This window comes from Camelina sativa, chromosome 7 (assembly GCF_000633955.1).
Source record: "Camelina sativa cultivar DH55 chromosome 7, Cs, whole genome shotgun sequence".
Lineage (NCBI taxonomy): Eukaryota > Viridiplantae > Streptophyta > Magnoliopsida > Brassicales > Brassicaceae > Camelina > Camelina sativa.
The window spans coordinates 17952750-17979682 of record NC_025691.1 but is presented as its reverse complement, the minus strand read 5'-3'; the positions used below and the strand labels follow the sequence as shown (position 1 = coordinate 17979682).

Sequence of the window (26933 nt, the reverse complement as noted above, 5' to 3'; positions counted from 1 at the left end):
GGGGGGGGGGGGGGGGGGGACGGTAGGAGATGAAGGTAGAAACTAGAAAAGATGAGAAAGATACTATTTTAGTATTTTAATCAAATATATAAATTAATATTATAGAAAACAAAGGAAACAAATTATGAAAAGTATTTAAAATAGTTATAAAAAAATTTGAACCAGTCTGAAAAAAAAGAAATTACTATAATTCTACAATATCAAGAAACAATTAGTTATGATGAATTTTTTTTGTTGTAGCAACAATTTTTTTTTTACATTTATAATTTTTGAAAAAAATCGTTGACTGGAAAAAAAAACAGTTGAAAATGATACTACTCCTTTTGTTTTTTATTAATTATCGTTTTAGAGTTAAAATTTTGTGTCATAATACTTGTCGTTTTAGATTTCCAATGCAAATGTTTCCTATTTCTTTAGCAAACCAAACCAGATCTAACCGAATCGGAGACAAGACACCAAAACTAAAGACAAACGAGAAAGGGACCCTCTCACGGCACCAACGAGGAGCGCCGGCTACTAGAGAGGGTAGGCAGAGATCAGATTTCGGCTTTCTTGGTGCCTAGGGCTAACTCACGTCTAGAGAGAGAAAAAGTGTATGAAATTTTCCCGACCTTAAATGTTGCTATTTAGTATTAAAAAAAATAACAGATGTTTATTTTAACTATTTTGTGGTCTTATAATATGATATTGCGAACCTTAGTGCAAAACTAAATTAATAATGTGTGTTTTGGCATTGATCTTTAATTTGATTCCTAAGTAAAGTCATAAGCTCTTTATGTGAGACTCTTAAGATTATTTTTGTAGAAGGCTTACTATTTTCTTAAGCATTATTACCTCTTGGATTTGTTTGATGAGCAATGAGTGGGTAGTAAACTCTTCTAAAAAAGACTATCTCTCACGCACTACTATGGAGACCTCAACTTCGCCAACCTCTTCCGATAGGTAAAACTTTTGCTCGCTAGCGTCGGGATCCTTTTCCAATCGTTCTACTCTCGTTAAAAACTTTTTTCTAGTTTTTCTTTAACTTTTTCTCCATTTCTCTTTTCGCTACGAATCCCCCCTCAACCCTCAGATTCCGGTGAGATATCAATAGCCAGAGCTAGAGGACACAAATTGTTTCCGGTGAACCCCTTCCCCTTTCCTCTGAATGCTTCAGCTGGTGTACCGAATCCACAAAAAAACGACATGCATACCCTCCGATCTGGATTTCTACTCACCCCTGAGAAAGCTTCTACTAAGGCACCAAGAGAAACTGGTGAGCTCTCTTTTGGACCACCGCTACATCTCACTCGGTGGAGACGTCGACGCACACGGCACCTCCTTTTTCAGGCGAAGTTCTCATCCTTCCAAATATGAAACGTCTTTGTGGTTCCCCGTTCCAGCCTCTTACCTCCTATTTGGCTGGTTGTTGCTGGAACCTTGCCTGTCGGAGAGGCATACTACCTTGCAAATCTATTCCCCTTCTCTGAGCCGCCGCCGTCGTACGACCACTCCAAATAGGTCAACCAACAAGAATAGTGGACTTCTTTTGGTGGGCCTTGTCTTTTTCGGCCCGTTAACATTCCAAGAAGCAAAGCCCAGAGGGAAAAAGCTCAAGTTTCACTAATCTGAATATTTACTAAGGCCTATTGTATCGATCTCTCATTTTGATAATAAGGGCATGAGACACCCTCTACATCTCATCTCGATAGCTCCGATTTGGGTCCGTGAATGCCATCTCCAATCCTTGGTTCAAAGTAATCCCTTGATGACCACTCTTTATCTAAGATCTAGGCTCTTAGGAACTTTCCTTCTGGTTTCTAACAATTTCTATGGAGTGAGGAAGAACAGCATTATGACCATGCCTCCACATAGCGCTGGTTACCGAAGCTTCCTCACTCCTCTGCCTCCATATCCCGTGATCACCGAACTTGTTCATGCTCAATCTATCAATCTCCGGGAAAAAGTTCATGCAATGGTGGCTTCAATCCTAAAGCTATTTCAATCTAGATACGCTAATTTACATCTTGTATTGACGAAAACCTTTAGCCAGTGGTGTGATCAAGATTACTTTCTCTATGGTTCCCATCTGAGAAGTAATTCATCATTGTTTCTTACTTGCTTTGGCGTCACTCGCTCCTCCTGAGAATCCTGGTAATAGTAACCTATTTGGCCCTGACCTTTGAACCCTATCGATTGAGTGTCTATGGTATTTGGATAACTGGATCCAAAACTCAAGTTGTCCGAGAGCTGTCTTTGGGTTTGGTTTACCAAGACCATTTTACATTTTTTGGCAACTTCACTAATTATAATCATCTTCAAGCGACAGAGCATTCCAAACCTTGCTCGAATTTGTGTCAAGCTCCTACTTCGTGTAGACCTTCTCAAACCGGTGAGAAGCTCAGCCTTTAACCCTTTCTCTAATGCCATCGCGTCTTATGATAATGGCTACCTCTCGTCCATTGATTTGTTCATGGAAGAGTTTGTTCGACAATCTTGATCTCACATGTACCAAGTTTCTTCCAAGATTCTGGCTCAAAGCTCTCAAGAACCTATTGCCAACTATCTTTATATTTGCCTTGTTTCTTTGTTGTTGTGGCATTAGAGAATGCCTTGTTTTTTGTTTTATAAATTTTGCTTGTATGAAGTAATGAATGCAAGTGTTTTGACAAAAACATGATTTTTTTTATGAGAATCATAGTCCACATTGTAGGAAAATTATCATCAGCTTTGTGTATATTTGCTTATATCTACTAGACTTTATTAACGGTTAAGCGTAACTATGTGAGTGATTCTTCATTTCTTCATTATGTAATGAGGCGAGAGACTTGGTTGAAAATGCTAGATTACAATTTCTAGTCAATAAATCTCAAAATGTCATATCTGCATAAGGACCATTTCGGTTTATATAAATGACTAACATTCAATGTATTAAGCTCTTCGCTAGTTAGACTTTCAAATTAGTTAAATTTATGAGCATATGATCGTTACAAATGTATTCTTAGTCTTTTTGTGTTGTGTTTGTATTCTTAGTTAGTCTTTTTATTGATGTTTCTCGAAACATATATACGTCTGTTGACTTTTTTTGACATGAAATGTTTGTAACGGAAGCAATAAGGCCGATGGGAAATCACTATCAATCATAAAATTGGTATGGCCAAAGCAAAGACTTTAAGGATGTACCATAAGTTTCGAACTTTTTAGAGACTACTACTACTTTCTCATAATACTCTCCTGCCCATATATACCAATTATTAAGCAAAACAAAAGAAATATTACCATTTTTATAATATATATATTGATAACAAAAGTATTTTAAACATATTATATTCCACAATATTGTACAACCAGTGATCATATAACATTTTTTTAATTACTTGTTAAAACCATCTCCAATGTATTCTTCTATTTTTATCTCTAAAATAAAAGAACTTTATAATAGAGGTGAGTTTTATTCCAATTCATCTATATTTTTATTTAAAAAATAGAGATTAATATTTTTTTCTTTATATAGAAAAAAATAGTTTTTTATATATATAAAAAAATATAGTAATCTCTAATTAGATGTGACAATAGAGGTGGTTTGGAGCAAATTTGACTCTAAAATATAAATTGTTATATTTTTCTCTATATATAAAAGTAAATATAGATATGGGTTGAAGATGCTCTAATGCTTGAAAATAGAAAACAAAACACGATTAATTATAGTTACACTATTCACCATATTAACTTTTGTGTGTTTATTTAAATAAAGGAAATTTGATCATGACGAATTGTATTTTATAGCCTTTACAAAATAAAAATGCTAAACTTATTCTCGTATTTGAAAAACTATGATGACTATTCAACTATATTTAAAATTTTTAATTGAATAAATTATCACAATAATAATAAAAGTAAATTACAGACCACAAATAATTTAAACTTATTCACATATTTAACTTTTTGAAACACAAAACTTATTCTCCAGTTAAAAAAAATCTGATAACTATTCAAGTATTAATTATCACAATATAATCTTAAAAATAAATAATATTTCGCAAACAATTTTAAATCTATTCACCAATTTAAATTTTTGAAAAACAAAAACTTTGTCTCCTGTTTAAAATTTTCAATGACCATTTAAATATATGACCACACAAATTGAAAGGCACCTTGATCAAATATTTCATGCGTGAAATGTATTTTTACACATAATAAACGCAAATTAGAATAAACGAAAAAATAAACTTTACTTAGAAAGTTTTTTTTACACAAACGAATCTTAAATCTCGTAATAATATTATTTATAATATTTTATTTGAATCGGTTTATCTGGTTGGTATCTAGTTTGTATCATGCACACAAATAGAATAATGGACTTTTTGTTAGGAAGTTGATATTTCCTGAAACATGCCAACATATTACGAAAAAAAACTCTCCAATCTCCATCAAATACAATACTTTTTGCGAGAATTAACTATCAAAAAAAAAAAAAACTTTTTTATCATCTCAAGAAAAATCTCGAGCCAGTGAACTAGAGACCAGCCCCTTTTGTACCAATTGATTGTCGTAACTGGTAACCAGTTGCAACTTAACATCACAAAGGCATTCTAATTTCTAGACAAGAAAGGCAAATAAAAAGTAGGGGTCATGTTCATCCGTGAGCATTAATAGGCTCAGCCTATATTATGAGCATATGAACCACCCATAATGATGACAATTGAAACAAAAGTTACATTACTAGTATAAGATGTAATAATGATGAAAATGCAAAGGCAATAGATGAGAGAGTAGCGAGTAGGGTAAAGGGCTTACACCGTCATGTGGCCATAAGATTTGGCAATGCTTTCTATGAAGATTATGACATAGAGACAAAGTCACTTTTTTCTCTATATAATTATTATACAAAAAAATAATAATTTGTAACTCTATATTTTAATTAATCTTTATGCGTTGTCAATATAAGTTTTCACCGATACATCATTACTGCTGGGAAAGCAAAAAGCCAAAAAGGGTCCAACTCCCATGTTGTCATCACTCATCACTATTCTCCTATCCCCCTTAATTAAACCTAATTAATTAATACACTTTTCTTTGTTTGTTTTCTTGTACTCCTCTCCTTTATTCGTACTTCTCTTTTTATAAAACGAATCTCGCATCTAATCTTACCCCCTAAATCTTGCTTTTCTATTATCATGTCCATATCACTCAAATCTCGCGGAATACCTCTAGTTCGATCTTATTAAAATATCTTATATAATGACAACTTTTGTTTGCATCAGTGTCGATTCATAGGCTAATTGGCTAAATAAGTTAATGGGTAATGTAGGTATACAATTATAGTTTTAAATTTGTAGTAAGAGAAAAATGTGATGTATAAAGTGATCACAAAAAAAATATCAGACAGATAAGCATCTGCTTACTATTAATTTGTTGGTTATAGACAATAATAGACTATTTTTTTTTTTGTCATCTGGTTAATATATATTGAGTGTAAAAGGTGAAATACAGGATTACAAACCCACCAAAATAGACCAACATAACAATGCTGTCCCTCCTTCCTATACTAAGTCATTTGAGTTAACATGACCTATACAAAAGTAAATATACTTATATATACACAAAAACAAATAAATTATTAAAATGTAAATTAAGGCATAACATATTTCGACTACATAAAAAAATAATCAAACTAACGATTTAAATCATATATATATTACGAAACACAATGCGGATGCCAATCCCCTGTATAATAAAACGGAAGTACACAACATTGTTTTTGTAGACTTTATTATTTTTATAAGTTGGTTACAAATATGTTATAAATAGGTTATTAATTAAATGTTATATTTATTGGTTACACATATTTTGTTGTTAATGACACCTATTTTGTTAATCTAGAATCATTAACAATATAAAACTTACAAAATATGTGTCTTTTTTCAAGGCATCATATTTAACATATGATTTTATTACATAATGTTTTATCCAAAAAAACTTTTAAAAATAATCATATAAATTATATTTTATATAAAAATTACAATATAAATAAAATGAATTTCAACCCGTGCGATCTTAATCTAGTTTATCAATTAAAACGGTTTTGAAGTTTGGTTCAAGAACAAACGATGTCGCTTTGTTGCGTAGGCATATGTTTCACATCGACATATTATGTTTGAATGGTCGAAACAATAATTATATGTTAATGGTATATTTTGGTGATAACTTAATTGGTTGAATCTTTCATTTTCAAGAGTAGAATTTTGAGTCAACGTCAAATTTCTACGATGTTTTTTTTTTCTTTTTCAATTTCTAATTTTCTATGTTTCTTTTATCTTAACCTCAAAAAAAAATTGTAAAGTTTCCCCCAGTTATGCAGATTTTGTAGACTATCCAATATCTTGCGTGAGTAAAAGATTTTAAGAACACAATCATTGAAACCAGTTAAAGTTTGAGCGTTTGGGAAATTTTAAGCCTTCGTATAGCTACGGGTAACATGTACTCGTACTATACTACTTTTTACAGTATATGTAATTTCTGCAAAAGGCTACATAAAGTCATTACTCTCCGTTTTGGGTTTCAGTGAAATCTAAAAAATGTCAATTTTACTTTTCAAGTTGCAACTTTCAGATAGCAACAAGAGCGAACGAGACAAATGCCTCAGGTTTCAGTGCACAGCTCCACTAAAGGTTTTTTTTTTCCGGTGTTATTGTTTGTTTTATTTATATAAATACTAGCTTCTGTATTACCAAAAAAAAAAGACAAAAAAAGTTATATGTATGATAATGCTAAATCTAAAGACCGAGGTTAATTCAAGGTAAGTACAAGTGAACAACTGATTATAAGGGTGAATTGAGTTTTCTTTCCAAATATAGGATTATTTAGTGCATATATTCCTTAAATAAAGGAAAGAAAAGTGATTATTATATACTAATATCTTAAGTAACCAAGAATGGTGGTGATTGTGAAGGATTGATATATCAAACTTTGCAAAAAGAGCATTGCATGTGATGAGAATCCATCTCCCCCATCCTCCCACCCATTCTTTCCAACTCAACCCTCTCTTTCTCTTCCTATTAATAAAGTATCATCTTCTTTTTGTTTCAACTTTTTATTTTTAAATGCAAAAAAAGCTAAAACTTTTTTCAAATTTGTATTTACTTCTATTTTCTTACAGTTCCACTTGGTTAGACAAAATGCCCTTTAATGAGAGATGGTGGACTTTATCTATATGTTAAACGCACAACACACACTTACACTTTTATAGACGACATAATTTATTTTTTTTTGGTTTTTTAAAAAGAAAATTCTTTCGAACATATTCGAGATCTACATTTTTTTTTTCTTTTGTTTGTGATGTAAAATTGGTCTCAGCTGACACTCCAAAACCAAATCTGACTCTAGGGTTTGTGTTTGTTTTTTGTTTTTCTTGTAAGAAAGACTATCTTGCAAATTTTCTGATTCGTCTCACTTGTGGGCACAGTTTTCATATTTGATTAAAACATATTTCTTATATAAAAAGGTATGAGATGATGGCACCACATTGTATATTTGTTTACATACGGAAAAACATGAAATTGGGTATATGCATGTGTCTTATTTCCAAAACAAATATTCTCATGTCCCTTCCCTTATATTTACACCAGCCCTAAAGGCTACACATACATTTGTCACCATTAAAAAACATGTACTCTTTAACAATCAATTTTTCAAGATTCCATTTGAATTTTCACCAATCCTTTCTTTATTTATCTTTGAACAAAAAAAAAAATTTACTCAGTCCGATCGAATATTGTAATGTATGATATGAAATAATAATGACTTGTAATTGTTTTGTAGTGAAAGGGGATGTTTTTTTGTTTCTTGTCCTGATGCTAATGTGGGCTCCAAGCTCCTTGTCCCACTCTCTTTATGTGTATAAACATCTCTCTTTCTCTCTTCATATATATGTTTTGTGTTTGTAAACAAACAGTGTACAGATAGAAAGGAGAGAGAGAGATAAAGAGAGAGGTTCATAACTACTCTGAAAGAAGATTGAAGCACCAAAGACCATACAATGCATTTCTCCATCTAAGGTAAGAGGTCAATGAAACAATTAACAAAAAGTTGAAAGTTTCATCTTTCTTTTTTTCTTTCTTTTCCAAGAAAATTATAAAAAGATGGATAGTACTAAAAGGGGAATAGAAAAGCTTTTCTTCCCTTTATATGAGAAAAAATAAATAAAGATGATTTCAGAAAACAAAGCTCCCTTTGATTCTCTCTCTCTCAACTCATCTTACTTTCTTCTTCTATTAGTAAAGATAGATGAGTACTGATCACTCTCTACCAAATAAATAAGGAAACATAAAAATAAAAAAGAAACAATCTCTCCTTTCTTTCTTTACATGAAAAACAAAAGATTCCTCAATTTTGTTCTTATTTTTCATTAGTCACAGTTCCCCTTCTCACTATAAACCACACTGTCTTTGAGATAAAAAACAAAAAGAGAGATTAAAAACCTCATCCGATGATAGACTACGAGAGAAGCAATAACACCAAGAACCTCAACAACCATCATCGCAACCCTCCTCCGTCTTCATCTTCCTCCGATCTTCTTCCCGACGGTAATGGAACCGCCGTGACTCAGAAGAGGAAACGGAGACCCGCCGGGACACCAGGTATATCAGCAATTCCGTTCAAGTTTTTTTCCCTTATTAGATTAAACACCTAGTAAACTTTGGTTATAAGTTTTTTTTTTTTTGCGGTGGCAGATCCGGAGGCGGAGGTGGTGTCTTTATCACCAAGAACGTTACTAGAATCGGATCGGTACGTGTGTGAGATCTGTAACCAAGGGTTTCAAAGGGACCAGAATCTACAGATGCACAGGAGACGGCATAAAGTTCCATGGAAGCTTCTTAAAAGAGAGACCAACGAGGAAGTGAGGAAGAGAGTCTACGTCTGTCCGGAACCGACATGTCTCCACCACAACCCTTGCCACGCGCTCGGAGATCTCGTGGGAATCAAGAAACACTTTAGGAGAAAACACAGCAACCATAAGCAATGGATCTGCGAGCGATGCTCGAAAGGCTACGCTGTTCAATCTGATTACAAAGCTCATCTCAAGACTTGTGGCACTCGTGGCCACTCCTGTGACTGCGGCCGTGTTTTTTCCAGGTTCCATATCTCTTAGTCATAAACCCTAGCTTTTTGATTATTATTTTTACTATTTATATGTGTATACGAATCCTTAAAATAAATCAAAAGAATGTTTTTTCTAGTACGGCGTGTACATGTTTTGATTTTAGATAACGCATACAGATCTTAAACAACGTTACTAATGGAATCTGATGATGTTTTGTTTGGACTGTTGTCTGAAAACACTTTCATTAATTTATTAATTAGGAACTATGTTTTTTGATTACTTACGTTGACCCCATATCACAGATTTCATTATCTCAATTTGTTAATTATATACCATACCAAACCTCGAAGTCTTGCATCTCATACTCATATATATATATATATATATATATAATCCAAAAGATACCTAACTCCACTAACTTAATTATTTATAATTATTTGCTACGAAACACAAATATTCCTTTGTGGTTTCCATTTTAGTTAACTTATGTAATACACTCTTGTTTATCAGAGTGGAGAGTTTCATAGAGCACCAAGACAATTGCACCGTTCGACGATCCCAACCCTCCAACCACCGTTTACCACAGCAACAACATACCACGAACGGTACACAGAGTACTTCAACCGCTGATAACAGCGAAAACGCTGACCTCTCCATTGGTCCTATATTGCCTGGACATCCTTTACAAAGAAGACAATCCCCACCGTCCGATCAACAACCATCCTCTTTGCTCTATCCTTTCGGTTCCTCGTGCGCTACTAATGGTAGCATCGAGCTTCAGCTACTTCCGTCGAGGTATAGTACTGATGAGACCAGCCTTAGTCTGTCTATAGGGACGTTGGATCAGACGACTATGTCAGAAGTTAAGAGGAAGAGCTACGAGAAGGGAGAGACGAGCCTAGAAAGAGAGGAGGCTAGAAGAGAAGTGAAAAGGCAGATCGAAATCGCGGAATTGGAGTTTGCTGAAGCCAAGAGAATAAGGCAACATGCGAGAGCTGAGCTTCACAAGGCTCAGCTTTTTAGAGAAGAAGCAAGCAGAAGGATTAGTGCAACGATGATGCTAATCACTTGCCATAATTGCAAGCAACACTTCCAAGCCCCGGCTGCTTCGGTTCCTCCTCCTTCCCAGCCGCATTGTACTGATGAGAGCACCTCTCTCGCGGTGAGCTACGTGTCTTCGGCAACTACCGAAGGAGAAAAGGCAAGTGATAGAGCATCGTCATAGACCTTGAAGAGAGAACACAAATGATAAAGAAAATATTCTNTTTTTTTTTTTTTTTTTTTTTTTTTTTTTTTTTTTTTGTTTCTTTGATTGGAATTGGAGATCTTTTCATATTCGTTGGTTTTTTTTTTAATATATCTCTTGGTTTGTGGGTAACCAGGGTTGGGTATTCACTTGGGTTTGATTTTTTTTTGTTTCTCAAACAAAACCAAAGAAGAGAAGAGTTTAATTTGCTGTATGAATGAATGTGTTGGGTATGTTGGTTGCTGGATATTGTAACTTGGTTAATGTAACAAACGGGTAACTCAAACATACGTTTATTAGTTAGAGATAACTAATCTTACTTTCAGTTTGGTAAGGATGTTTTGGTTTTTTACAAATCCCCACAAATATTTGCATTTTCAACAGACAAAATATATTTGCATTAAATGCAAGGCATAATGATTAGGTCAAATAAGTAATATTTTCAGGTAGAAACTATTCTCTCCACATCTCACGCCCGTGTAGAGTAGACCGTAGTTTGTAAACGTCTGTTGAATTGGATGGTAAACTTTAATTTGATTAATATTATCTGAATTTTGTGGGTTTTTGGTCTCAATGTGACCAAAAAAGAAATCATATATTTTCACTTAAAGACACAATCTAATGAGACATCTTTTGACCCTTATAAGTTGATGGCCCTATATTGAAACACAACTTAATTATTTTTACTCGTAAAAAAAAACCTCGATTAAACTTTTGGTTTGTAGAAAAAAAAACAGTTTTGATCTCCATGCATTTTCATTTTGAACTTTGGTTTTCTTATTTCTCTAAAATAAACAAAACTGATTAATCTAATATTTATAAAACTTTAGGAAACTGATTAAATCTGAAAGAAAAAAATTTGTAAAACAAACCTTTCTTCATATCTAATATTTTATAAAGCTTTAATTTTATGTTTCAACAGTTTCCTGAACTTATAGTAACAATTAGGCTTTAATTTTTTTAAATATATATAACATTATCAAAAAAATCAGCAAGGACAAATTTTAAATTCCAGAACCAAGATTTTTTTTTGCTTTATATAATATAGATTTACTAAATTTTCTACTACTATGTAGAATTATCAGTTTTTCTTGTCAATAGATCATGCAACTTTATTAATATTATGTCATATATATTCCAAGTTGATTCTACAAAAAGTATCATCTAAACTCTCTTAAATTAAACAGTATAATAAAGTAAAGGTTATTATCAATTAACATAATTAAACAAAATATATACTCCCTTCGTTTTATATTATTTGTCATTATAGACAATTTCACACATATTAAGAAAACAATTAAATTTTCTGTTTTACCTCTCATTAATATAAGTAACTAATAAACTAAAAATTAGGGACAAAACTGAAAATTTGATCATAAAGTTGCATCTTAAATAAAAAAAGATAAATACTACTCTCTCTGGTTTTTGTAGTTGTTATTCTAGAGTAAAATTTTTGTTTTTCAATACTTGTCATTTTAGGTTTCCAATTCATATGTTTGGTAAAAATACCAACTTTATCCCAACTATTTTAATGTTTTGACCAATAAAAAAATAGAAAATGTATTAAAGAAGGGATATAATAGAACATTGATCTATTTTTTTAATTTGTGTGTAAAACTCTAAAACGACAAATAAAAAAAACCGGAGGGAATACTAGAAAACAAAAAAATAATTCTAGAACGACGACTAAAAATGAACGGAGGGAGTAATATCTTACAATCAATCATTATTAGAATCAAAAACTTTTAGAAAAAAAAACTAGAAGAACCATGGCGAAAGACGAGATGTTTATTTGGTGCGAGTCATAACTACAAATTAAACGCTTGCATGGTTGCCATGTGGGTCTCTTGAATACTCTAACAAATCATTTCCTCCAAGGTTATAATTATGCCTCACTATCTATGGTATTTAAATGTACTATTATATGAAATACATTGTAAACGTCGTTTCTAACAAAAAGCTTATAATCATTATCAGGCGAACAAAATCTGTAATCAAGTGGTGGTTTGTATTGGTATAGTTAGTGTATCACTATTCGGATTAGAATAATTCTAGTTGACAAAAGAATTTTTTTTTTTCACTGACTAATTAGCAATATACACATAAATAGGTAATGTCCATTACCATTTTACGCGTTACATAGTATATTTGATTATATTATTAAAAATTAATCTAAAACTTTTACAGAACAACTAGAAAAAGTTTGACATATACTACCTATATTTTAAATCAAGAGAGTGTACACCTCCATATTCACCAAACTGTTATTTTGTTCTTGTCACCAAATATAATAAGCTTTATTTAACTTTAAATTTACTAATAATATCTATAAAAGGGAGTACTTTGAAAGGAGCTTAGTTAGTTTTGAATGTTGTAATGGCTAATTGACTAATGAAACCTAGAAAACGAGGGTTGGTGAAAGAATAATTTGACAATTGGATAGGATGGTGTGTGTATGAGTGTTCATAATTATTATTATTATTTTATTTTTTAGTGAACAAAAAAGGAGTACATTAAATAAGAAGAAAGAAGGGTATTCAACTTCAAGTGTGCATGTATGTCGGAGAGTAATACAGAAGGAAAAGGACTGCTCCTGGTGAAGCATTACTACTGCTTGACACATGCATGTGTGGTTCAGTTCAGATTCAACTAAAGCCAATCCCTTTACTTCCCTTTCCTTTCTTAAATACTATAATTGACTGTTTTATAGCTTTCGTATTCTATACTATATCGTACTAGCAAGATATATATATATATATATTTGTTTTACACTATGCACCTCCTTTTTTGTCAACGAATTTAAAAGAATCGGTGTATATGGTAAAACAAGTACGTAGTACATATTCCACACAAATTTATTTCCACACAAATTTATTTCCACACAAATTTATAAATGTATTAACCATTAATATGACATATATATGGAAACTCAAATCCAGCCTAATTGTATTATAAGACTATGTTTAGTTGTACAATCTGATCTGAGTTACACGATATTTTTCAAAAAGTATACTTCAAATAAATGATTTTAGACGTACCTAATCAGTTTCTAATATTAGCCGCGACCCAAAATGGACAATCTTGATGATACAAACGATGGAACCGGTGAAATTTTAGAACTACACTTTTTATTTAACATCTGAAAGGAAGGACCATGTGCTATAATTTGGGAGGAACAAACTAAAAAAAGCTCAACTGCCTATTCATGCAAAAGTGAAACCAATGTGAGATATACATTTATATGTAAAATTAGAAGAGAAGAGGGAAGTCGTTTTCAGAATAGAAGAAGTGGGTGTCGTTTCATTTACACGAAAAATAATCAAAAAACTGAAATAAGAGAAGAAAAAAACCCCATGGATTTCAGTGCCAATGTTAGAAATGGTTAGGAGTCAGTCATCAGTCTCTCTCACTAGACCCCTCTTTCTTCACTCACTTCCATGATTTCCTTCTTCTCCTTCTTTATGCGGTCATGTCACATCGTGACGACATAAAACTTTTAATACTACTATATTACTTGCTAGTTTATATATTAATTTTTTTTTATTACAAGAAATATTTATAGCATTGTCATTGGCCCTATCTATATTTCGTTTCTTTCCTTCTTTCAGCCTTTTATTTCTTTACCAAGTTTTTGATATATTGTTGATAAGACAAGATTTGAATCATGACATAGAATTGATAGCTATATAGGAAAAAAAGAAAAAAAAAAGAGTGCTACAAAAAGTTTTAACTATACATAAACAATTTTTGTTATAACTAAAAACATTATGTCTTGGTGTATTTTTACTTGTATATAAGATCGTCTATCACCAAGCTTCAAGCAAATAAACATTCGAACTGTAATTTAAAACATATCCTTATTATATTCACCTATATTAAACAAACCATTTATGTTATCCAATTTCAAAGTAAAGTGTGATCTATCTTTTTGTAGTAATAGTATCTTTAGCGGTGTCAATCTCATGGATTGGTTCGTTTAGATGTCACATGATGCAACATAACAAAAAGTACAAAAGCTGCATGTTATCATCATTTTCCTCATGCATGCATATCTGCATCGCCAATATTCCTATACATCTGTTTTCCAAGAAGAACTTAACGTACGTATATGAAACAAAATGATTGAAAACACACACACACACAGACTTCTGTTACTACTAGTATTTATCAATAATGCTAAATTATGTAAACGAAAAAGAGAAAAAAAAAAAAAGACAATAATGCTAAATTTTCTCAAAGATACCGACACCTATAAAAGTAAAACTTTATTTTACCTCAAACTTTTAAAAAGCTAAAACATTTTTTCCTCTTTTTTTTTTTTGTCTCCGTCTTCTCGATAGCGCTTTCGGCTGATGAGATCTTAAGATTCCCAAATGCATAGGTGAATGAAGTAAGATTATAATTTTGTTTGAATATCCATCAATATGGTGTAGCTAGGGAGCTTTGAGGAACATGGAGATAAGGTTTATATTGATCCAAATGGACTGATATATTAGACATTATCTTCCATAGACCATTTGTTTATCTTTTGGCTTTTATGGTGGATGCCACTTTTCGCTCAATTCCAAACCCAAATGTCTTTATATTTTCTTTCTTTTGCCAATTTGTTCACAATTACAGTCACCCTCCTCCTTCCATTTATTGGTTCTGTAATTTGCCCAAAGAATGGGGACACGACAAACCTCGATAGCGACCAGTAAAAAATTCAGAGAACGATAGAGTGAAGACATAGTAAGAGTGATGCCCCCACCATTTTGTTTATTGACATTTTCCGCTTCGCCATTTGCTTCTCTCCCACCAAAATAAAAACCAAACGGAGTGAAGATTCCTCAAATCCTAACCCGACCCAAACTCTAGTATCAAGCGGACTAAAGCAGCCGAAATAGTTAAAACTTAAATCACACACTAGCACCAAGATTAAGATCATGTTATAAAGAGAAAGAATGAGAAACCAAACACATGTTTAGTTGGTAGTCTTAAAACTTACACCAACGATACAAGGTAAGTCTCGAAACCAACAAACAAAGGCAACCAGATTTCATTCAACTAAGGGTACATGAAACTTATAAACAGAAAGGAAACATCCACCATTCCATAATTCGTGAACAGACCACATAGGTCATCATCACTAGTTATGCTTATTCACAAGGATAGATATATGTGAAATTTTTCTACCCAGAAAGTTACATCAGAATACAGTAAAAAACATGGGATTGCAAGCCTGCTTCTCTGGCCATTAAAAGAGCACATGAAAACAAATTCGAGTCAAATTCCCAAATTCTCCAATGGTGAAAGCAGAAAGGCCAAAAGCCTTTTTTTTTGTGTGTTTGTTTTGAACTTACGGAAACTACATTTGTACCTAACAATACCATAAAACTTACCTGAAACCCAGAATGAGACAAAGGGTTTTGTTTTGAAGTAGTGTAATCTCTCTCATCTAGGAGGAAGACCTGTGTTCTGATTAGCTTCTCTATCTCTACGTCTTCTACCTGAACGTCCCAGCAGAATGCGTCCTTGTCGCCTCATTCGACTTGCCAAAGAGTTACTGTTACTATGCCTCTCTTCTTCCCCCTCTTCCTCCTCTTCTCCGGAGAAGTTCAGCTCACTTGTTCCGTGGTTGATTGTCGTCGAGTCATTCGAATCTGAAGCAGAGCGCCTTAACTGATTCCCTGGTGCCCCAAAAGCATGCAACAAAAGGAAAACATTCACAAGATTCCTACCAATTCCAGCATCAATCCCACCATGATCATCACCCTCATCTGAATCTGAACCGTCAGCATTGTTCCTTTCTATCACGTAATCCTCAAACACCATCGAACCAGGCATGGTCGACCTAATCGTGCTCATAACATCACCTCTGTCATGCTCAATCTCAAGTCTTCTCCAATTCTGCTCCACATCAGGATCCACTTCACGCGGCTTCGCAGTAGGGTGGTCCATTTTCATGTGTTTCCTCAGCTCTTTGAAGGTTCCAGCAAACACACAATTCTCCTGCATACAGATCCTCTTCTTAAGATTCAAAAAGTCACGAGCAGGCTGTACAATTGTCCAACCTTTCACCTGGCCTCTACAAAGTGGGCATGTGAGATTCCCAAGCTCAGATTTATTGATCTGATGGTGACTCGATGACTTCAGCTTAGCTGACGCTTTCTTGTACTGATCTAAGCAATTGGAATACCGGAAACTGGTTCCACACATGTAAGGACGACATCCCTTGTCATGCGATGAGCAGAGGAGAAGAACAGCGTTGTGCGGACACTCCATGCAAACCGAGCATATAACATTCTCCCAGTCCCTCTTCTCTAGACACTTTGAACAATCTTCTGCAAACATGTTCCTTCCCACAAGCCGATTAGAAGATGGAAGTTTGTATGGCCTTGCTCTAGCCCTGAAGCGTCGGAAAGGAAGCCTGCGTCTTGTCCTCCTAGCTTTGGCCATAATCTCAAAATCAAACCTGTACAAATACAGAAAAAAAAAGATTAGGAAAAAAATATATGGATACAAAAGTTTGTAACAGTACAAGGAGATATCTCTTTATGAAATATCTAGCACTCTGATTTAGGAATTATGTAACAATGATGCTTCTTGAATATAGCCAGCTACATATGCATTTATAACAGATATTTCACAATCTCGCATCAATGGCAAAGAGAACCCATAAATTTTACAGAATCACAACGAATCAACAGGCATTGATGTTGACAGCAGTAACAATATCAGCCTATTCCTCGGAATAAATGTATTCAGTATATAGTCACTCAAACAAAGATGGCTAGATGACATTTATTGAATTCATATACCACTGGATTTGCATTATGAACAAATCATCTATGGGAATACAAATGCAATGCAATCTAATGAAACTGGGATCAAAGTATGGTAATTCAAATAGATCAAGATAACACAACGACTAGACTAAAACGACAAAGAGATCAAATAATCGAAGCAATATACCTCACTACTCCCAAGATAACACAATGACTAGACTCTCAGCAACAAATTCCAAAACTCATGGAAAAAAAAAGCAGATGAAGAGACGAAGTCGCATCTCATCAAATACAAGTTAATAAGATCACATAAAGTGCAATATAAAAATAACAAAAGAAAAAAAAGATGTGCCTACATGTTACAAGACAACCAAAAGGAACATGCTTCACCGAACAACTCACGCGACATGACAGTGAATCAATAATTAAACAAAGGAGAAACCTTAGAATCTAATCTAATCTAATCTAATCCACATGGAGCAATGACCTTTGACACATCTCAGATCCAGAGAAATTTATAAGCAGGGTTAAAACAAAAAATATAGAAATGTTCTCATAACACCGATCCTTATTTCCCAAGAAATCAAAAAAAATTGAAATACCCAAATGGATCCTGACAAGTTCTATTATACAATTCCAACGAATTTTCAACGACCCCATGAACCAAATCCGAAATCGGAAAAGTCATAGCTATACAAAATCCGAAATTTCCAGCAACCCTCCTTAAGTTCGAATTCGAAATTTCCAAAATTTACATAACATCTCGATAATCTAACACGAACCCACCAAAATCCGTCGAGAGAAACACCAACCCAGATCGCTAATTAGACGAAAAGAGTAGAAACGAAGACAAGGAATACAAACACACGCAACAAAGACTTCACCTTTTATTAGAGATTAGGGTTTCGAAACACAGCGTAAGAAGACGAAGAGGCTTGAATCGATCGACCGAGAGATGTAAGGTAAGGTAAGGTAAGGGTAAACGAAGAGGTAGAGAGGGACGAGGAAGACGAGTGGGAGTGCGAGATTCGCGTGGAAGCGTCTCCACAGGCTCTCCACCAAAGCTCTCGAATCGGAGTTTCTCTTTCCTCACGTCACGTGTAGTGGAGTTAAAGTATCCACGCGTCCTTAAAGTGCGTAAGACTGACGCGCGCACCCAAGGTTTTAAAAAGGCCGTTAGAAGGCCCTTGACAATTGGGCCTAACATCGAATCATACAAATTCACAACTTTTATCTATACTTTTAAAGTTGATGGATCACCTCTTTCAAGTTTCATCAATACTTTTGAATACATTTCCATTTCAATTTAAACAAACGCCATATCTTATGTTTTAGATTTCGGTATTGCTGGTAGCTCCCCTAATACGAGATACGTTTTGTGAAAGTGATGATTTATGTTTGAGAGTAAAGTTCCATTATATAAATTATAGATGAGTAAGTGGTAGTATCTTATTGAGTTATAAATTTGATTATATAAATAGAGTTGTGAGACATTTTTCATTTCATGTTAGTTTTTTATTTTCTTTTGAATAAACAGAAAAAAACTATGATTTAAAAAGAAATCTATAGTAATATATAATAAGCAAAACCAACCTTGAATTTTTTGGCCCCCATGGAGTCTCAACCCCTTGAACTGATGATGCACAACTACCATAATTGAATCACTAAACTAAAAAGATTCGAAGAAATGTGGCCGCAAACAAAATGATATTATTAGCCGTTGCAAGCTTATACTTCACCAACTTAGACCAAGGCTGACTCCATGTCAATTTATGAAATTCAAAATCACATAATTATAATCTAAGTTATTGACCTAAGTAAAATTTATTATCAGCTTTAAAGCGGGATTTGGTTTGGTATTGGCTGATAAAAATATAGTTTAGGAAGTAAAGAGAAACATATATCGATTCAATTCTGTATATTCAATCTCAATGGAGTCGATTACATATATAGAGTGAAGCTAAAACAGAAATCCAAAATCTAGGAGATTCTCTAACTCTTTACAACGATCCAACCTCTGTTTCGAAGAAGATAACACATTATTCTCTGAATATATTGTACTAAGTGAACCGAACATTAACCGGATATTATTCTACACTAACCGATAACCCACATACTCCAATAGGAAGAGCATATTTTAGAGTGTTTGAAAAAAATCTGTAGTAACAAGGGTTGACGTACGTTACGGGTTAGCCGAGACACTTGACAAGAGTAAATTTTTTAGATTAATATTATTACATAAGTTTTTAAGTATGCCCCTGCTAAAATATTCTTTATTGCTCCCATTAACTCTATTTTCATCTTACGTTTGTGTGTTGTGTATAATATTAAAATATCATAAAAATACATTAGAAAAACTTAATGTTGTTTATATTTCATTTGTTAACAAACCCATATTCTATTAATAAAACAAAATTTTATTACTTATGTTAAATTGACAAAATTAATCAAATGTTTTAACTGACATAATTCAAAAAAAAAAAAAATTAATATTATTACCCTGGATTAAACTTTTTTTTGGATCCGCCGCTATGTAGTAATATATAATAGATTTATTGAGTTTGATGTGAAGTTCAGGAAACTAAGTTCATATTGGTCTATCAAATCTCCATTAATAAATGAGTATGGCTATTATTATCTACCACGTTCTAAATAATACAGCTTTTCAAATGGTTGTACTTTTAGATGAAAAAACTGGATGAAAAATAGATTCATCTCAAATAAGAAATTGTAAACTCAATTACTCATCTCTTTCATCTACAATGAGATGAATAAAAAAAAGAAAATAGGAAAAGTGTTTCTCAACTGAACAAAAGATAAACAAGATAGACTATTTGTTTCTATCTTTTTCATCAATTTGTTTCTATCTCATCCCTTTGAGAGTTTACGTACTATTTGCAGTAAAAAACAATGGATTTAACAACTTCTACATTTCAATTCGGGGATGAATAAATAAAGAATTCGTTGTAACATCATTAGAATGCAGCAAGAAAAGAAAAAAAGAGAGGAGATTACGGTATTGGTGTAAAGAATCTAAAGCTATGGGACTTCAATTAAAAGTTGACTTAGGGACAGAAAGACAGATGTACAATGAGGAGAAGAAAACTTACAAAGGGACGAAGCGAGAGACATGCATTTGACCTTTTTTCTTGTTTGTAAAATATAAAATTTGAACGGGCGATATGGCTGCGGCGCCGCTTGCTCTCCTAATTTGTCCCACGCCTCCTCTGCCAAAATTCTATTTCTTTACAGCTATATGACATTTTCTTCTATATTATCAACAAAAAGGTTCTTTTGGCAAGATAAGTAACGTAAACATATCCATGTTGCACAGAAGAGAATCAAAAGTATGCTTAGTTTTTTGACACATGCATAACTAACTGACTTCTAGCAATATTATATGTTAATATTATTTAAGATATACATTTTTAATATAGGACTAAAAACTAATATATAGATTAGATGATTTAAAACAGTCATCTAAGATATAATGGAGGTCCAGAGCATGTAATTCAAGAAAATCGAGATATGTATTAATATTTAATATATCCGAACAGAACTAGAAAAGATTATCATATGTACACAGTATATAGATGATATGCCTAAGTTAATATTTATGTAAAAAATTAAGATTATAATGAAAAATACTTTTTGTATTCACCCCTTCCCTTTCAACCAATCAGAATGTTCCATCTAATATTTTATGTAAAAAATAAATCAAAACTAAATTAAAAAAGTAAAACAAATTAAGGAAATAAATTTTGTATACTTTTATTTAAAAAAAGTTAAATATTGTTTTGGTTTAGATTTTACAATTAAACGAGGTTATATATCGGTTTGGGTTTATAAATGAGAATTAGAGTTTAGATTTTATAATTAAAATGAAATTATATGTCGGTTTGGATTTACAAATGAGGTGATTAGGGTTTAGATTTTACAATTAGAACAAAATTATATGTCGGTTTGGGTTTACAAATGAGATAATTAGGGTTTAGATTTTACAATTAGAACAAAATTATATGTCGGTTTGGGTTTACAAATGAGATGGTTAGAGTTTAGATTTTACAATTAGAACGAAAGTATATGTCGGTTTGGTTTACAAATGAGATGATTAGAGTTTAGATTTTATAATTACAACGAAATTATACATCGGTTTGGGTTTATAAATGAGATGGTTAGAGTTTAGACTTTACAATTACAACGAAATTATATATCGGTTTGGATTTATAAAATATTGATTTAAATTTTTAATTTTATAATAAATGTGTACAGATTTTATTTCTTTATTTTATAAAGGGATGAATGAAGAGGTTTACCCTAAGTATTACTCTATTATAATAGTCACGAGTTCGATTATAATCTTTTTACCCAATATATAGGCTAAAACTTTTGTTAAGAAAAAGAAAAAAAAAAACTGATTATAAAATGAACGTGTGAGTATGAAAATAATTAAAGTTGTAAGTCTTCTAGTTGACTATTTTAAGGTCGGATCCCAAGGCAAGTATCTTGTTCTCCTGGGTTTTTTCGTACGAATTTAAAAATTAATAATTTGAATTTCACGTTAAGATAAAAATAAAAAATAAAAAATAAACATGTCACATAGAGAGACCTCTTCTTAAACGCACTTAACTAATGACATGGCTTTCTTATTCTTTGTATACTATAGTTTCCGACGTTCTCGCCATCAAATTATGGACTAAAAGAATCTATCAAACTTCATCAAAAGAAAAAATCGATCGAAAACAATAGAAATGAATGAATATATTAGGTCAGCTAGTACTAGTAGGATAAATAAAATTAGGTCAGGTATCCCAAGACGAATTGTTGACATATCTACTGGCCGGGGACGGTTAAAATATGTGGGATTGTTCAATCTAACCTTTGACGTATAGATTTTTCACCAAAACTAATTAAACCTACTATGCTAATATACTATACAGAACATTACGACTTACATTACACTATACTGAACATTTTTCGCCAAACATAAGCTCTTAGGTTTAGCATGGGGCAACTATTACCAAACTAACCTAAATCCAATAAATTTGCGCAACACCATTTATTAAATTTATAAAACCTATATGAATTTCTACGTAGATCTGCCACTGACTGTATATTATTCTAAATGGTTTCTCATCAAAAGTTCGAACAATTCGTTATTAGTTTTCCTAGCGTGGATATGTAGCAGCTGGGAGGGCTGCGCTCGCTTATGTAATTAAACTTTGGCGGATACACAACGTCATGGTATTTATTTCGTCAATTACTACAATAAGCTTTTTTTTGTTCTTTTTAACTTTCAATCTCATCACAACACCAATTTGACTTTAAGAAGATATCTATTGAAAATTTCAAAACAACTTCACCAAAAAAATTCAAGGTACAGTAGAAAGAATGCATATTATATAATAAGCTATGAGCTATCTCGTTATAAAGATTTTGGATGCTTAGATTGTTTTTTTTTTTTACTGGTATTTCATCTTTAGATAACTCTAATTCGCAGAGATTATATATTTCATCTAGTAAGTAACAAAAACATCAATATTAAAAATACACAGGTCGATGGTCTTCTGTATTTCACATGTTACCATCCATGTGACGGGAAATTTCGTGGACCCTAATGCCCAATATAATGAAATTACAAAACAAAAAAATGCTATGAATTGTTAAAAACTGGATCTAATTATCTTAATATTCTTATGATCACTTAATAAACAAACTATATAAGAGAAGGCCAGGGAGAAATATATATATATATATATATATATATATATATGTATACACTTTTCTATGACTACTAGGATGGTAACTAAAGTCATGATTCCATCGTAACTCCGGTTTAAGTGCTTTAAAGACCAAAATCAATCCTTTTATGAAGTAACATGGATTAGTTTCTTCTTAAAGATAAAAACTGATTATTTAAAGAAAGTCAAAGCGAGCTTTAGAGATGCGTACTATAGTGAATAATACAAATAGTAAACGATATATTCTGATGAGAAAATGGGATTTGACTTTAGCAAATCAAAATCCAAAGCTAGCTAACAGACAAATTAAGAGTTTAGATTAATTTGCATCTCCACTGATGGGCATCGATCTTTCTCTCAAGTTCGAGGCCGAGGAAAAGGACAAAGATGAAGAAGGATCAAAACATAGCTGCAGTGAGAATAAAGAAGACGAAGAACATGATGCTAGTAGCGGTGATGAAGATGAACAAATGGTGAAAGAAGACGAAGAAGAAGATTCTTGTTTAGGTTCAAGAACCCGGGAAGAAGAGAACGAACGTGAAGAGGTACGTACGTACCTATACGTATGTATCTTATATATCCATCAGAATTTTTTTGTGTGCAAATATCTTAACATCCATGGATGGAGATCAGATCTTGCAGCTACAGATCCAGATGGAAAGTGTGAAAGAAGAGAATACTAGGCTGAGGAAGCTTGTGGAGCAGACTCTTGAAGATTATCGTCATCTGGAGATGAAATTCCCGGTCATCGATCAAACCAAGAAGATGGTGAGAGAATCTTACGTCTCATACACGTTACATAGTGGTAATAAATTGATAATTAACATGAATAATTTGATTGGTTTCTTTAACCTAGGGTCTTGAAACGTTCCTTGGAGCAAAAGGCAAATGGTGTGTGGATATAACAAGTAAGGCTCGGAAAAGAGGAGCTGAGATATCTCCATCCGTGGAAAGAGAATTAGGGCTTTCGCTATCTCTACAGAAAAAGCAGAAACAAGAAGAGAGCAAAGAAGCTGTTCAGTCTCATCATCAGCAAAGATACAACAATAGCAGCTTAGATATGAACGCGCCACGTATCATATCATCTTCTCAGGGGAATAGAAAAGCCAGGGTGTCTGTGAGGGCGAGATGTGAGACGGCAACGGTTCGTGTCATCATCTCTTATCTTGGTCTCAATTTAGATATTGGTAACATGATCTTTTAATAAGATAGATGTGTGTAGATGAATGATGGATGCCAATGGAGAAAGTACGGTCAGAAAACCGCAAAAGGGAATCCATGTCCACGAGCTTATTACCGATGTACCGTGGCTCCAGGATGTCCCGTTAGGAAACAGGTACGAATACGATGTGTGAAAAGTGCAATTGCACATACCCTCAAAGATACATTCTATATTCTTTTGTTGGGAGACCATTTTAGATCAAGTTATTATTGATAATGTGGTACTTTATATATTACTTTATGTCCAATGTAAAATTCATAACATGTCATAAGTACATTTAAATGAAATGATGAAAAATATGTATATAGTTAATTATGACTTGTTGCATTATAAAGGTGCAAAGGTGTTTAGAAGACATGTCAATACTGATAACAACCTACGAAGGAACACATAACCATCCACTTCCGGTGGGAGCAACAGCCATGGCATCTACTGCCTCCACTTCTCCATTCTTGTTACTCGATTCCAGCGACAACCTCTCTCATCCTTCCTATTATCAAACTCCTCCAATCATAGACTCATCTTTGATCACATACCCACAAAATAGCACCACCAACAACCGAACCATACGAAGCTTGAACTTTGATGGTCCATCTAGAGGAGATCATGTTTCATCTCCCCAAAACCAATTAAATTGGATGATGTAGAGTTCCCATGTCTCTCAATCGTCAACTATGCTTATTCATTCCTTTGGTTCCATTATTTTACTATTAAGTCAAGTCATCATGGATTCTTTGCCTATTTCTTGTTCTTGTTTCTTAACATTTGTGTTTGGTACATAGAAAATTGAAAGTTTGAGACTGTTTTAATTCTTTCTAATGTTAGTAACGGTGATTGAGCATGTTAAAAGAAACGTGCACCAAAATAACACACCAAAAAGATCAAAAGACTACAGAAGCAAACCTCAACACGCTCTTCTCTATCTTTGCAATAGAATCCTTTTTATACATATGGTTTAGAAATCGTCCAAGACATTAATTGAACCAAATTGATCTAATAGAAACCTAGTTAAAGAGGGTTTTTAGTTTGGCACCTAATTGAACCCATCCATTCTTTATATTTATGTCCTGTTTCAACATCCGACGCAGCATTAATAAAGATCGTTGATGTTACGAAAGAATAACATTTCTACAAACTTCCCAACATGTGATGAGCTTTTTTTGTGTCTCCTCCAGCTTCTTCAAGATAATTTACAGATAATTAAGGGAAACCAGATGATTTCCTTATGTCACCCCAAAGGCTCCTGCTTCGAGTGGAAGCCATCACTTTGCATTGAGTTGAATGACAACACCTGATACAAATCAAGGAAACAAAAGTCAAGGTCAGGTAAAACTAACAGCACGGGTACACGAACCTAACCAAAACCCATTGAAAAAATGACATGAAAATGACTAAACCTACTCAACTATTATAGGCTCTATGTACTCTTAATAGACTAATCTCTTCAAACAAAAACATTGAAAAAAGTGGTCTTAAGACACTCAGCTAATTAGGAGCACAATAATTCTATACTTTGAGCCCTTAGACCAGAGATCTGGGGTTAGAAGTCGAACTACAGTAAGGTCAAAAGTAAACAAGCAAAAGGGTGATGCAAAAGTGAGCAGCCTATTAACTTATCAAAGTTGAATTACTCACCGAGAGATCATCATTGATTGTGGGCAATGGTGCCATCAAGCAAGGCATATTTTTCATGCTGCCAAATCAAAGATATCAGTACACCAAGCTCCACCCAAGTTACAGAAAATGTTAAAAAATATCAACTTACTCATCTTGGATGGTGATAAGGTTGTTCCTTGCCTGACGAAAGAGATCTAGGTTATCCTCTACCTGTGTGCAATTATCAGGACAGAGCGGTAGCAAGAAGCCAATAACACATTTGCATTCCTTTGAACAATGTAATCTAGAACTTACATTATACGAGGAGAGATTAGCTCTAATTTGACTAAAAGCTCGAACATTCTGGTCTAAGAGATTTCTTGCATAACCACTTAAATCTGAGACAGAAAAATGAAAGAATCAGTAAGGAAAAATAGGCAAGACTAAAGTTTACTGCCACTTCAACCAAAATCCATATGCAAGAGAGCTTAAAGGAATCATCTTTACAAGGTAAGAGGATCAGAGAGAGGACTTCAATAGAGTGTCACGATGTAAACATACAGAGGCATTATACTCCTTTACTAGATGTATGTCATAAAGACCTGGAGTATGCAAATTCGGATGGAAATCTCTCAGATAAAAGATAGAAGTTAACCTTCACATGTAATTTGTTTACTGGAGCTTGTAGAGGGCATTGAGAAAGGGTACGAAGCCATGTTATGAGGCAAAACAGAGGGTATGCTCGACTTAGAAGACGATTCCACCTGCTTGTCCTGAAGAAATATAAATCTTTTTAGAAAGCACCTTAGGACTAAAAACCTCAACTTATCAAAAGATATCAAAGTCGCTTTCAATTGTTGTTCAACTCACTCATCAAATTGAGCAAATGGCAAGAATCAACAACATACCTTGCTAGAACTTGTTCTTCTTCCACAATTAAATTCTTCTGATTTTCTTCTCTTTCTCTGTGGCAAAAAAAAAAAAAAATACATTCAGTATATCAAAACTCCAACTTCAAAGACTGTTATCTCCCATAATCTCATCCCAAGAACTCAAGTAATACAACTCAAACGACAACCCAAAATTCCATCCTACGGGAAAACCATTTCATTCTGTCTAGTTTAGTTTAAGTTTAGGAATCTATGTATGCTCTATTATATGTATGAAATGGAACATATAGAAACTGTTCCCCGAGTATCATTTTTCTTTGATACACACATATAGCATGGTATAAGCTTAGAACTACATGACTGCAGCAAAATGGTCACAACAAAGCTAC

At 33.2% G+C, this 26933-nt stretch overlaps 4 protein-coding genes across 5 annotated transcripts in view; 2 read left to right on the top strand and 2 right to left on the bottom strand.

Annotated features, from left to right (window-relative positions):
- Window positions 7931–10583, top strand: LOC104701416 (protein indeterminate-domain 14). Of its 2 annotated transcripts, XM_010417103.2 has the most exons (4): window positions 7931–8036; window positions 8391–8618; window positions 8712–9114; window positions 9593–10583. In XM_010417103.2, exons 2-4 carry the CDS (start codon window positions 8468–8470, stop codon window positions 10305–10307), a joined length of 1269 nt encoding a protein of 422 aa, XP_010415405.1. In that variant the 5' UTR covers window positions 7931–8036; window positions 8391–8467; the 3' UTR covers window positions 10308–10583. The 2 variants fall into 2 exon arrangements, with proteins under 2 accessions (XP_010415405.1, XP_010415404.1); XM_010417102.2 differs by having other exon boundaries at window positions 7931–8618.
- Window positions 15345–18183, bottom strand: LOC104701415. The gene is made up of 2 exons (XM_010417099.2): window positions 17980–18183; window positions 15345–16782 (listed from the first exon to the last, which is right to left on the bottom strand). Exon 2 carries the CDS (start codon window positions 16764–16766, stop codon window positions 15762–15764), a length of 1005 nt encoding a protein of 334 aa, XP_010415401.1. The 5' UTR covers window positions 16767–16782; window positions 17980–18183; the 3' UTR covers window positions 15345–15761.
- LOC104701414 (probable WRKY transcription factor 9) lies at window positions 23033–25268 on the top strand. Its single transcript, XM_019227691.1, has 5 exons — window positions 23033–23381; window positions 23470–23604; window positions 23693–23980; window positions 24059–24172; window positions 24394–25268. The coding sequence occupies exons 1-5, from the start codon at window positions 23175–23177 to the stop codon at window positions 24703–24705; spliced, it is 1056 nt and encodes a 351-aa protein (XP_019083236.1). The 5' UTR covers window positions 23033–23174; the 3' UTR covers window positions 24706–25268.
- The window catches only part of LOC104701413, a gene marked incomplete in the record, with an annotated part of 3547 nt that continues 1570 nt past the window's right edge, over window positions 24957–26933 (bottom strand). The window contains 6 exon segments of the mRNA XM_010417098.2: window positions 24957–25349; window positions 25694–25751; window positions 25824–25885; window positions 25970–26052; window positions 26310–26427; window positions 26563–26619. Coding sequence (XP_010415400.1) covers window positions 25287–25349; window positions 25694–25751; window positions 25824–25885; window positions 25970–26052; window positions 26310–26427; window positions 26563–26619 — 441 coding nt within the window.